The sequence below is a fragment of the Globicephala melas genome, chromosome 4, assembly GCF_963455315.2.
Source record: "Globicephala melas chromosome 4, mGloMel1.2, whole genome shotgun sequence".
In the NCBI taxonomy this organism is placed as follows: domain Eukaryota; kingdom Metazoa; phylum Chordata; class Mammalia; order Artiodactyla; family Delphinidae; genus Globicephala; species Globicephala melas.
The window spans coordinates 30,885,861-30,899,773 of NC_083317.1; the positions used below are offsets into that span (position 1 = coordinate 30,885,861).

The 13,913-nt window shown below is 37.7% G+C and overlaps 1 protein-coding gene across 15 annotated transcripts in view; it reads left to right on the top strand.

The window, feature by feature from the left end:
* ROBO2 (roundabout guidance receptor 2) overlaps nucleotides 1-13,913 on the top strand; it is a 1,648,891-nt gene that overhangs the window by 1,600,629 nt on the left and 34,349 nt on the right. For all 15 annotated transcript variants that reach the window (XM_060297904.1, XM_060297910.1, XM_060297901.1 and 12 more), the window contains one exon: nucleotides 11,162-11,318. In XM_060297904.1, coding sequence (XP_060153887.1) covers nucleotides 11,162-11,318 — 157 coding nt within the window. The remainder of the gene's footprint in view (nucleotides 1-11,161; nucleotides 11,319-13,913) is intronic.

Sequence of the window (13,913 nt, forward strand, 5' to 3'; positions counted from 1 at the left end):
TTTAGAGTAAGGTCCTGATACCATGCTAAACGAGAATGTTAATATGGGACATTATTCTTTACATTTAATTGCCAAAAAACCCCTAATCTTTCCTATTGATAATTCTTTTGTGCTGTAAATTTTCATATATATTCAAGATACAACAGCTGAACTAACAGTCTGTACTGCAGGTATTGTATAGCACATGTGGGGAAAAACACATTTTACTGGAAAGAAATATATACCTATCATAATGAATATCAGTGATTTTCTCTAGGCCCAAGGATCCTCATCTCTAAAATGAGGAGGTCCTAGCAGACATTCTAACTTTCAAACATAACATCTATGTTGTGTATGACTGACGACTTTATCTGCACATTTCTAGTTGATGCCATGACCTTACTTGCTTATTTTTTCATACTAATGATATACTATTTATTTCTATGAAGTTTTTTTTTTAACCTCAGTTCCTTAATAAAAGATTATGGTGTATTATGATATGTCACAGGCTACGAGGCATCAAAGCCATAAAGAGTTAATTCTTTTACGTCATTAGGTTAACATTTACTAAATGACTTTTCCTCAGAGATAAAACCCTTTCAGTCTGAAAATGTTAATGTTCTCTCTCCCCTCCAAAATGAGCCATTTGCTCTTCTTACCTATTGGTAGAATTAGATACATTGTAGAATGCAGAAAATTTTAAACATCTGTTATGAATTTAAACTGGCTTAATTATATAGGGGAATTTTTTTGAATAACCTTATATGTCATTTGTACTGTCATTTATTTATGAGGAATCCCACAATTGTACTGAATAATTAAAAAATTAATTTTATCCTAGGCTTATTTCATTCAAGATATGCAAAGTCTCAATCAATATATATATATATATTTTTTTTCTTTTTAATCTATATATTGTAAGCCATGGATTGTTTAAGACCTTCTGTGAATTCCTTATTAAATATTCTGTATATCTTGATTACCACTGAGTTTTTAAAGTTATCTTTTGAGTAATTGTAAGCAGAACATGATTCACAATAGTGCTTACTGCTTTTTTGAATCCATTAATCTGAGTGACATTTTTATATATATATATATATATATATGAATTATATTAACTACTTCATCTACATTTGAATACAAAATTACTTAAATTGGTGATAGAAAGCATTCTTTAGGAGGTAAGAGTGATGAGATTATTCTCTTCTTAGTTTAGTCAAATTGAGCTTAATATTAGTTTGTTTTGTGCTTATAATCAGAGGTATGTTTCCTAAAGCTTAGATTTAAGATCAAACTTCCCTATGGATATTGGATCATATCATACTGATATTATAAGATTTTCTTAATTTGTGCACAGTGATAAAACAAATTTAAAATAATCACAGTAATAAAGAAAATTGGACATTCCTGAGTTATATGAATGAATTTCTCACCCTTTTTGAAACACTCTTTTTTTTTTTTTTTAAACATCTTTATTGGAGTATAATTGCTTTACAATGGTATGTTAGTTTCAGCTTCACAACAAAATGAATCAGTTATATATATACATATGTTCCCATATCTCTTCCCGCTTGCGTCTCCCTCCCTCCCACCCTCCCTATCCCACCCCTCCAGGCGGTCACAAAGCACCGAGCTGATCTCCCTGTGCTATGCGGCTGCTTCCCACTAGCTATCTACCTTACGTTTGGTAGTGTATATATGTCCATGCCTCTTTATCGCTTTGTCACCGTTTATCCTTCCCCCTCCCCATAGCCTCAAGTCCATTCTCTAGTAAGTCTGTGTCTTTATTCCTGTTTCACCCCTAGGTTTTTCATGACATTTTTTTTTTCTTAAATTCCATATATATGTGTTAGCATACGGTATTTGTCTCTCTCTTTCTGACTTACTTCACTCTGTATGACAGACTCTAGGTCTATCCACCTCATTACAAATAGCTCAATTTCGTCTCTTTTTATGGCTGAGTAATATTCCATTGTATATATGTGCCACATCTTCTTTATCCATTCATCCGATGATGGACACTTAGGTTGTTTCCATCTCTGGGCTATTGTAAATAGAGCTGCAATGAACATTTTGGTACATGACTCTTTTTGAATTATGGTTTTCTCAGGGTATATGCCCAGTAGTGGGATTGCTGGGTCATATGGTAGTTCTATTTGTAGCTTTTTAAGGAACCTCCATACTGTTCTCCACAGTGGCTGTATCAATTTACATTCCCACCAACAGTGTAAGAGGGTTCCCTTTTCTCCACACCCTCTCCAGCATTTATTGTTTCTAGATTTTTTGATGATGGCCATTCTGACTGGTGTGAGATGATATCTCATTGTAGTTTTGATTTGCATTTCTCTAATGATTAGTGATGTTGAGCATTCTTTCATGTGTTTGTTGGCACTCTGTATATCTTCTTTGGAGAAATGTCTATTTAGGTCTTCTGCCCATTTTTGGATTGGGTTGTTTGTTTTTTTGTTATTAAGCTGCATGAGCTGCTTATAAATTTTGGAGATTAATCCTTTGTCAGTTGCTTCATTTGCAAATATTTTCTCCCATTCTGAGGGTTGTCTTTTTGTCTTCTTTATGGTTTCCTTTGCTGTGCAAAAGCTTTTAAGTTTCATTAGGTCCCATTTGTTTACTTTTGTTTTTATTTCCATTTCTCTAGGAGGTGGGTCAAAAAGGACCTTGCTGTGATTTATGCCATAGAGTGTTCTGCCTATGTTTTCCACTAAGAGTTTGATAGTTTCTGGCTTTACATTTAGGTCTTTAATCCATTTTGAGCTTATTTTTGTCTATGGTGTTAGGGAGTGATCTAACCTCATACTTTTACATGTAGCTGTCCAGTTTTCCCAGCACCACTTATTGAATAGGCTGTCCTTTCTCCACTGTACATTTCTGCCTCCTTTGTCAAAGATAAGGTGACCATATGTGCGTGGGTTTATCTCTGGGCTTTCTATCCTTTTCCATTGATCTATATTTCTGTTTTTGTGCCAGTACCATACTGTCTTGATTACTGTAGCTTTGTAGTATAGTCTGAAGTCAGGAAGCCTGATTCCTCCAGCTCCATTTTTCGTTCTCAAGATTGCTTTGGCTATTCGGGGTCTTTTGTGTTTCCATACAAATTGTGAAATTTTTTGTTCTAGTTCTGTGAAAAATGCCAGTGGTAGTTTCATAGGGATTGCATTGAATCTGTAGATTGCTTTGGGTAGTAGAGTCATTTTCACAATGTTGATTCTTCCAATCCAAGAACATGGTATATCTCTCCATCTATTTGTATCATTTTTAATTTCTTTCATCAGTGTCTTATAATTTTCTGCATACAGGTCTTTTGTCTCCTTAGGTAGGTTTATTCCTAGGTATTTTATTCTTTTTGTTGCAATGGTAAATGGGAGTGTTTTCTTGATTTCACTTTCAGATTTTTCATCCTTAGTGTATAGGAATGCAAGAGATTTCTGTGCATTAATTTTGTATCCTGCTACTTTACCAAATTCATTGATTAGCTCTAGTAGTTTTCTGGTAGCATCTTTAGGATTCTCTATGTATAGGATCATGTCATCTGCAAACAGTGACAGCTTTACTTCTTCTTTTCCGATTTGGATTCCTTTTATTTCCTTTTCTTCTCTGATTGCTGTGGCTAAAACTTCCAAAACTATGTTGAATAAGAGTGGTGAGAGTGGGCAACCTTGTCTTCTTCCTGATCTTAGTGGAAATGCTTTCAGTTTTTCACCATTGAGGACGATGTTGGCTGTGGGTTTGTCATATATGGCCTTTATTATGTTGAGGAAAGTTCCCTCTATGCCTACTTTCTGCAGGGTTTTTATCATAAATGGGTGTTGAATTTTGTCAAAAGCTTTTTCTGCATCTATTGAGATGATCATATGGTTTTTCTCCTTCAATTTGTTAATATGGTGTATCACGTTGATTGATTTGCGTATATTGAAGAATCCTTGCATTCCTGGAATAAACCCCACTTGATCATGGTGTATGATCCGTTTAATTTGCTGTTGGATTCTGTTTGCTAGTATTTTGTTGAGGATCTTTGCATCTATGTTCATCAGTGATATTGGCCTGTAGTTTTCTTTCTTTGTGACATCCTTGTCTGGTTTTGGTATCAGGGTGATGGTGGCCTCGTAGAATGAGTTGGGGAGTGTTCCTCCCTCTGCTATATTTTGGAAGAGTCTGAGAAGGATAGGTGATAGCTCTTCTCTAAATGTTTGATAGAATTCGCCTGTGAAGCCATCTGGTCCTGGGCTTTTGCTTGTTGGAAGATTTTTAATCACAGTTTCAATTTCAGTGCTTGTGATTGGTCTGTTCATATTTTCTATTTCTTCCTGATTCAGTCTTGGCAGGTTGTGCCTTTCTAAGAATTTGTCCATTTCTTCCAGGTTGTCCATTTTATTGGCATAGAGTTGCTTGTAGTAATCTCTCATGATCTTTTGTATTTCTGCAGTGTCAGTTGTTACTTCTCCTTTTTCATTTCTAATTCTATTGATTTGAGTCTTCTCCCTTTTTTTCTTGATGAGTCTAGCTAATGGTTTATCAATTTTGTTTATCCTTTCAAAGAACCAGCTTTTAGTTTTATTGATCTTTGCTATCGTTTCCTTCATTTCTTTTTCATTTATTTCTGATCTGATTTTTATGATTTCTTTCCTCCTGCTAACTTTGGGGTTTTTTTGTTCTTCTTTCTCTAATTGCTTGAGGTGCAAGGTTAGGTTGTTTATTCGAGATGTTTCCTGCTTCTTAAGGTGGGCTTGTATTGCTATAAACTTCCCCCTTAGAACTGCTTTTGCTGCATCCCACAGGTTTTGGGTCGTTGTGTCTCCATTGTCATTTGTTTCTAGGTATTTTTTGATTTCCTCTTTGATTTCTTCAGTGATCACTTCATTATTAAGTAGTGTATTGTTTAGTCTCCATGTGTTTGTATTTTTTACAGATCTTTTCCTGTAATTGATATCTAGTCTCATGGCGTTGTGGTCAGAAAAGATACTTGATACAATTTCAATTTTCTTAAATTTACCAAGGCTTGATTTGTGACCTAAGATATGATCTATCCTGGAGAATGTTCCATGGGCACTTGAGAAAAATGTGTATTCTGTTGTTTTTGGATGGAGTGTCCTATAAATATCAATTAAGTCCATCTTGTTTAATGTATCATTTAAAGCTTGTGTTTCCTTATTTATTTTCATTTTGGATGATCTGTCCATGGGTGAAAGTGGGGTGTTTAAGTCCCCTACTATGAATGTGTTACTGTCGATTTCCCCTTTTATGGCTGTTAGTATTTGCCTTACGTATTGAGGTGCTCCTATGTTGGGTGCATAAATATTTACAATTGTTATATCTTCTTCTTGGATTGATCCCTTGATCATTATGTAGTGTCCTTCTTTGTCTCTTTTAATAGTCCTTATTTTAAAGTCTATTTTGTCTGATATGAGAATTGCTACTCCAGCTTTCTTTTGGCTTCCATTTGCATGGAATATCTTTTTCCATCCCCTTACTTTCAGTCTGTATGTGTCTCTAGGTCTGAAGTGGGTCTCTTGTAGACAGCATATATATGGGTCTTGTTTTTGTATCCATTCAGCTAATCTGTGTCTTTTGGTGGGAGCATTTAGTCCATTTACATTTAGGGTAATTATCGATATGTATGTTCCTATTCCCATTTTCTAAGTTGTTTTGGGTTCGTTATTATAGGTCTTTTCCTTCTCTTGTGTTTCTTGCCTAGAGAAGATCCTTTAGCATTTGTTGTAAAGCTGGTTTGGTGGTGCTGAACTCTCTCAGCTTTTGCTTGTCTGTAAAGGTTTTAATTTCTCCATCAAATCTGAATGAGATCCTTGCTGGGTAGAGTAGTCTTGGCTGCAGGTTTTTCTCCTTCATCACTTTCAGTATGTCCTGCCACTCCCTTCTGGCTTGTAGGGTTTCTGCTGAGAGATCAGCTGTTAACCTTATGGGGATTCCCTTATGTGTTATTTGTTGTTTTTCCCTTGCTGCTTTTAATATGTTTTCTTTGTATTTAATTTTTGACAGTTTGATTAATATGTGTCTTGGCGTATTTCTCCTTGGATTTATCGTGTATGGGACTCTCTGTGCTTCCTGGACTTGATTAACTATTTCCTTTCCCATATTAGGGAAGTTTTCAACTATAATCTCTTCAAATATTTTCTCAGTCCCTTTCTTTTTCTCTTCTTCTTCTGGAACCCCTATAATTCGAATGTTGGTGCGTTTAATGTTGTCCCAGAGGTCTCTGAGACTGTCCTCAGTTCTTTTCATTCTTTTTTCTTTATTCTGCTCTGCATTAGTTATTTCCACTATTTTATCTTCCAGGTCACTTATCCGTTCTTCTGCCTCAGTTATTCTGCTATTGATCCCATCTAGAGTACTTTTAATTTCATTTATTGTGTTGTTCATCGTTGCTTGTTTCATCTTTAGTTCTTCTAGGTCCTTGTTAACTGATTCTTGCATTTTGTCCATTCTATTGTCCATTCTATCTCCAAGATTTCGGATCAACCTTACTATCATTATTCTGAATTCTTCTTCAGGTAGACTGCCTATTTCCTCTTCATTTGTTAGGTCTGGTGGGTTTTTATCTTGCTCCTTCATCTGCGGTGTGTTTTTCTGTCTTTTCATTTTGCTTATCTTACTGTGTTTGGGGTCTCCTTTTTCGCAGGCTGAAGGTTCGTAGTTCCTGTTGTTTTTTGTGTCTGTCCCCAGTGGCTAAGGTTGGTTCAGTGGGTTGTGTAGGCTTCCTGGTGGAGGGGACTAGAGCCTGTGTTCTGGTGGATGAGGCTGGATCTTGTCTTTCTGGTGGGCAGGTCCACGTCTGGTGATGTGTTTTGGGGTGTCTGTAGACTTATTATAATTTTGGGCAGCCTCTCTGCTAATGGGTGGGGTTGTGTTCCTGTCTTGCTAGTTGTTTGGCATAGGATGTCCAGCCCTGTAGCTTGCTGGTCGTTGAGTGAAGCTGGGTGCTGGCGTTGAGATGGAGATCTCTGGGAGATTTTTGCTGTTTGATATTATGTGCAGCTGGGAGGCCTCTTGTGGACCAGTGTCCTGAAGTTGGTTCTCCCACCTCAGAGGCACAGCACTGACTCCTGGCTGCAGCACCAAGAGCCTTTCATCCACAGGGCTCCTTAATTTGGGATGATTCGTTGTCCATTCAGGTATTCCACAGATGCAGGGTATATCAAGTTGATTGTGGAGCTTTAATCCGCTGCTTCTGAGGCTGCTGGGAGAGATTTCCCTTTCTCTTCTTTGTTCTCACAGTTCCCAGGGGCTCAGCTTTGGATTTGGCCCCGCCTGTGCGTGTAGGTCGCCGGAGGGCGTCTGTTCTTTGCTCAGACAGGACGGCGTTAAAGGAGCCGCTGATTCGGAGGCTCTGGCTCACTCAGGCCGGGGGGTAGGGAGGGTCACGGAGTGTGGGGCGGGCCTGCGGCGGCAGAGGCCAGCGTGACGTTGCAGCCTGAGGCGCGCCGTGTGTTCTCCCGGGGGAGTTGTCCCTGGATCCCGGGACCCCGGCAGTGGCGGGCTGCACAGGCTCCCTGGAAGGGCGTGTGGCTAGTGACCTGTGTTCGCACACAGGCCTCCTGGTGGCGGCAGCAACGGCCCTAGCGTCTCATGTCTGTCTCTGGGCTCCGCACTTCTAGCCGCGGCTCGCGCCCGTCCCTGGAGCTCTCTCAAGCAGCGTTCTTAATCCCCTCTCCTCGTGCACCAGGAAACAAAGAGGGACGTAAAAGTCTCTTGCCTCTTCGGCAGGGGCAGGTCCAGACTTTTCCCCGGACTCTCTCCCAGCAAGCTGCGGTGCACTAACGCCCTGCAGGCTGTGTTCACGCCGCCAACCCCAGTCCTCTCCCTGCACTCCGACAAAAGCCGGAGCCTCAGCTCCCAGTCCCGCCCGCCCCGGCGGGCGAGCAGACAAGCCTCTCGGCTGGCGAGTTCCGGTCAGCCCGATCCTCTGCACTGGAATCTGTCCGCTTTGCCCTCCGCACCCCTGTTGCTGTGCTCTCCTCCGCGGCTCCCAAGCTCCCCCACTCCGCCTCCCGAAGTCTCCACCCGCGAAGGGCCTTCCTAGTGTGTGGACACTTTTCCTCCTTCACAGCTCTCTTCCGCTGGTGCAGGACCCGTCCCTATCCTTTTGTCTCTGTTTAGTTTTTTCTTTTGCCCTAACCAGGTACGTGGGGGGTTCCTTGCCTTTTGGGAGGTCTGAGGTCTTCTGCCAGCGTTCAGTAGGTGCTCCGTAGGAGTTGTTCCATGCGTAGATGTATTTCTGGTGTATCTGTGGGGAGGAAGGTGATCTCCGCGTCTTACTCTTCCGCCATCTTCCAATAAATATCTGAAACACTCTTATGATTTATTAAATACATAAGTTCTTAGCACTTCTCTTAAAAAAGCCAACCATTAAAAAATATAAAACTCAGATTTTTTCAAAATAGTATCTGCAATCATAATTTTATATATATACATGCATATACAACACAGTGCCAGTAGTAATAACTAAATCTTTTTATATGCCAGTATTTGTTTAAAATAGACTATAATTTTAATTTTAAAATGAGCTATTTTCATAATTTTCTTTACATAGAAATCATTTGTTCAGCATAAGTAAATATAAATCCAAATATTTACATTTTCAGTTGAAGAGGGACGGATCAAATATGTTTGCAAGTCATCAAAATATGTTCCCCTAAAATATAATGCAGGCAGTTCTCACCTTAAAATGCTTGATGATCTTTGGTGGCAAGTAAACAGCAACACAATGAATGGGTTCACTTAGATCAAGATACAGATCTCAGATAGAGAATTTAATTTTCTTAGCTCATATCATATGCCACTATTATGCTAAGAGCCCACCTCTTAGCTCATTCTAGAGAAGACAAAGCATGTTGATTGATAGTCTTACCAAAAGTACCCACAATGAGAGGCAGAAATTTCCCCCAAAGAGGGGAAAGTAGACATTGTATGGAAAACCCTCCCAAATTCCCCCTATGAATCACCTCTGCTTCCACAGCACATTTTTAAGTAAGTTGTTTGGAAGAGTTGATGATGGCTTTCCTGACCTTGGACAAGGATTTCAACAGAGCTGGGTTCAGAGCTGCTGAAATTGTAATTTCCAGTAAAGCTGCTGCCTTCTAAATTGCTTGTTCTCTTACAGTGTGAATACGGACCACAAACACAGAAAGAACCTCTATTTTCTCATCTATAAAATGGAGATGTAAAAACTTCCCTATTTGTGTCACTCAGTTCTGGTGGTGATCATATAATATTTCTAAAAGTGCTATAAAAAGTGAAAAGAGCATAGTACACATATAAATATACAAGGGATAAAAGAGGTACAACTAGGGAAAAGCTATGAAGAACACACGCCCAACCCATTCTTCTTTTAAGTATTGAGACATAGTTCTGATACTACCGAGAAAGATACAATCTTGTTTATGATTGTTTTGATCAAGAAACAAAGAATTAAGGCTCACCTACCTTAAACACAAAAATTACAGACTTAAATTCAATCAGGTTTATTATTTTTATTCTGAGAATCGGGTTATTTCTGGGATCCTCATTGGGGTAGGAGTTGGGTGTGGAATGGCTTTGGAAACAGGTAGGATTTAGTTTGCTTTGAGATAGAGGAGATGGGAGAGTGTGATAATGACTGGCATTTATTGAACATTCTATATATTCTGAGCCATTTATATGCCTTATCTCTTGTAATACTCAAAATAACCCCCCAAGATAGTAACTTTATATTTTTTTACATGTATGGAAATTGAGGTGATATCTATGAATAACTTGTCAAGTAGGTGAGAAACTAGTTTTCAAACCCAGAGATCCAGCTCTTATCCTCAAAGCAGAAGATACCTGTTCTCCTTTCTCTTAATACTTCTTCTGCCAAAGATAAAAAGTGAAAGGAAAGGTGAAAGCACTCAGTTTTCAGGGATGCTCTTTTAAATATGTGTGTTTATGTGCACACTACCTAGAAAACAGACATAATTCCATAATTGGCAATAGTGTATACGTCCAGTTCAGTAGTTTCATCACTTTCTGGCACTCAAAGTTATTATAATTTTCTGAATTGGCTGATGCAGGTTAGTAATTGGTAGAAGAAAAGAAATGAGGTAAACTTCAGTGGTATCTCTATTGTTAGATAGCTCTGCTACAATTTGATGCTCATAACTTTTAGTTCCAGAAAGATGTAGTCCAAGGGGTCAATACCATTTTTTTTTTTTGGAGATACAGCTATTGACTGTAGTGGGAGTGACAGAAGTTGCTTAGGTTCCCCTGAAACATTTTTTTGTCATTCTGCTCAAGAAGTACACGTTTCTGCATCCAACTGTGGTCCACTTGGGAAGAAACTTGATGTACTTAATTTTGGCGGAGTAAAAAGTACTGCACTGAACAAATGATAAAACTATATTTTTATATTTTTTAAACTCTATTTCATTAAGCTCTGGTAATTCCAGATATGGCTTATATGCTGCCAACCTACTTTCTGCTCATGTTTTGTACATGAATTCATTTGTATTATGAGAATACTGAAACTGATTACTCTATTTCCATTAATCTTCCCCATATTTGGAATTTTAAGAAATGTTATGCCTAGACATCTGGGAACTACTCCCACTATATGCAAAAATAATTGTGCCATTCATTAGTCAGAAATTCTATAAAACATATCATTGTGAAAGATTTATAAGTATCCTCCAGATTGTAGTTGATTGATTTTTATAAGTTACTTTTGAGAGAAAACTGTTACTCGCCTGGATTAATTAAATTGAGTAAATTCTAATGGAAAAGTTTAGCCTGTATCCTTAGATACTGCATTTTCCACCGAGACAGATTATGCAAAGGAGCATTATAAACGCACTAAAATCTGACATTTGAAAGAATTTGTTATGGCCCATTATTTCATCTAACAATGAAAATGTGGAGGCAGCAAACGTGAATAAATCAATAAATTAGCTTTTGCTACCGCAGCCATGTTTTTGGTTCATTCAACTCTGCAGTTAATGCATTGTGAAAGAAACAATATCATTTTGAGTGATTTATAAAAATGTTTTTCTTATTATATCATTTCATTGTTTATAGCTTTTAACAGCTGTAACATACTGATTCTGGTGTTTTGAAAACATAAATACATCTTCCTGCCTGATATACTCTGTTTCTTGTGATATTCACTATGTCTGAATAAATGTATTATTATTTTCAGGTGGGAAAGGTGGAAAAAAGAAGAAAAATAAAAACTCTTCTAAAGCACAGAAAAACAATGGATCAACCTGGGCCAATGTTCCGCTACCTCCTCCCCCAGTCCAGCCCCTTCCTGGTACAGAGCTGGAACACTATGCAGTGGAACTGCAAGAAAATGGGTAAAAATATCTCATATACCAGCAAAATGCCCAGGGCTATCCTCCTTTCTCTGTTATGCATTTTTGTCTTGATACTGTGTCGTCTTCCTGTTTTCCCTGCCGCCTTCCCAACCTGTTCATTGCTCCCCCCCTCTTTTATTGTTTGCCCCATCTATATATTTTTAGCTGATAAATACAACACAGCACATACTGAGGACGTAGAATCCTTGGCCATCAAGTGCCTTAGATTGTCTGCAATCATGATAATGCAGCCTCCATTTATAATATTGCTTGTTAGTTTGAAAGCAAGTAACCCAGAGCTCTGTGAACTAAAGAGGCACTCCTGAGAAGGGCTGAAAAGGAAATTAAAATAACCTTCTTCATCATCCCTCGCATTTCTCTAATGACTTGATGTCTGGCCATAGCAGGGCGCCCACTGTTGAGCTCCATCACAATGGGATAATTGTAGGGATCTGGCCAGTGGGTAGGACTTTAATCATCAGCTTTGATGGGAATTTAGGGGTCCAAACAATAAAGGAGGTTCAAGCCAATGCACACTCTGTAACAAAACCTTTTAAGTTAGAAAATTTCCTTTAAGAGTTTTAAGTTAAGTGACCAGCTTCCTTATTCTTTCCCAAACATCTCACAAGAATTGGTTTGTTTTCCTCTGTTAGTTTAAGTGTTAATTGATTTTGAAGTAGAAAGACATTGATACTGTTTATTTTTTAATCCAAAAAAAATAGCTAGTCAGAAGAAACATAGTCTCTTTTTCTATTTTAATAATTCTAAGTGCTCTGTCTTCCTCACAATTTCCAGGTCACCCATTGCTTTTGACTAAGAAAAATGCAGAATAGAGGCAGCTTTTTATTCCAAGTTTTCCTTTATTTAGAAGTATTTAGGTATTAAAATATCTGTTTATTTAAATAATGATTTTATTTCTTATCTTGTTTTACATAAAGATCACATGCACATGCTTATAATTTTTTCTCCATCTCCTTTTTTCTTACATAATTGCTGTCTTTGAGGTCTCCAGATTCATTTTCCTAACTAGAACTTTCTTTATCACATTTGCTTCCGAAAAAAGATTCCATTTGCTTTTTCTTTCAGTTACCTAATATATATACACATATACTCTATATATTCATTATATACACAGATAGATAGATAGATGGGCATGCATATATATAAATAAGCATACCTCCATATTTTTTCTCTATATCTTTCTTTCCCTCCAAAGGGCTTCATTTGCTTTTGTGAGATTGTAGTTCCCATATATATGCATGTCATTTTTATTATACTTTTGTTAAAACGTTCACACCTGAAATAGGAAGTTAAAAGTATACCTTCTTTCTCTGACTTTTTTAAAAACAAAATTTTGCCCATGATCTTATGTAATACATATCAATAATAAAATATGTTAGTGTCACACAATTCCTAGGCAGGGAAGCAGGGAACAGAGGTGTGTATTTCACAAGAAAATATTATTACAGGGCTTAGAAAAATGCATTTTAAAGGCTGTAATTAGAAAATAAGAAAATAGAACTTGTAAACTGGGGAGAGAAAAGTAGTGTTGTTAAACATTTACAAACATAAAGTCTTGAACTCAGCGTAAATATTGTAGGTAATTTGGAATCTTGATTAGTAGATTTGAGATGATGATGACTTGGTCCATCTCTTGTTATCTTATTAATATTTTTGTATTTTCTAATGTGAAAACCTTATTATACTGAAAAAAGATTTTTAAATATTTTCTATATTTATACTCTGCTCTTCATGATATTAACTTTGAGCTTTTTTTTTTTTTTTTTTTTTTTTTTTTTTTGCGGTATGCGGGCCTTTCACTGTTGTGGCCTCTCCCGTTGCGGAGCACAGGCTCCGGACACGCAGGCTCAGTGGCCATGGCTCACAGGAGCAGCCGCTCTGCGGCATGTGGGATCCTCCCGGACTGGGGCACGAACCCGCGTCCCCTGCATCGGCAGGCGGACTCTCAACCACTGCGCCACCAGGGAAGCCCTAACTTTGAGCTTTTATAGAATAGTTTATATGCCTTGATTTGAAACTTATGCAAATTTAAAGTTTTCTTGAAATATAAACAAAAAGCTTTAGAAGTCACCTGTTTTTAATAATTTTTATTTCTAACAAACAAGGATTCAGCAATTGTACTTCTTATGGTGATATGTAGATTTTGTTTTTGTTGTTTTAGTATATCATAATAGAGACCTTATTCAACATACATTTTTTTTTTAAGAACTGTTAAGCCCAGTGCCAGAAAGGAAAGCAAAAGAGATGAAAGAAATAAAAACACAATTAATAAGGAGGATGTGATCCCTGATTTAGGAAACTCACAGAATTCAGAGGTAGAGACCAGAAACCACACACACACACACACACACACACACACACACACACACACACACACTATTTTGTATGGCAAGCCCTAGCTAAGCAATGTGTACAAAATAATAACTTGCATACAGAAAGGGATAACCATGTATGCCAGATAAGGCTGGGGCAAGCATATAGAAGTTGAGTTTTGAGGTGAATCTTAAATCACTTATTCACAAATAATAGTACCCAGAGTTGGGTGTCTGTTGGGTGCCAGGCTTTGAGCCAGAA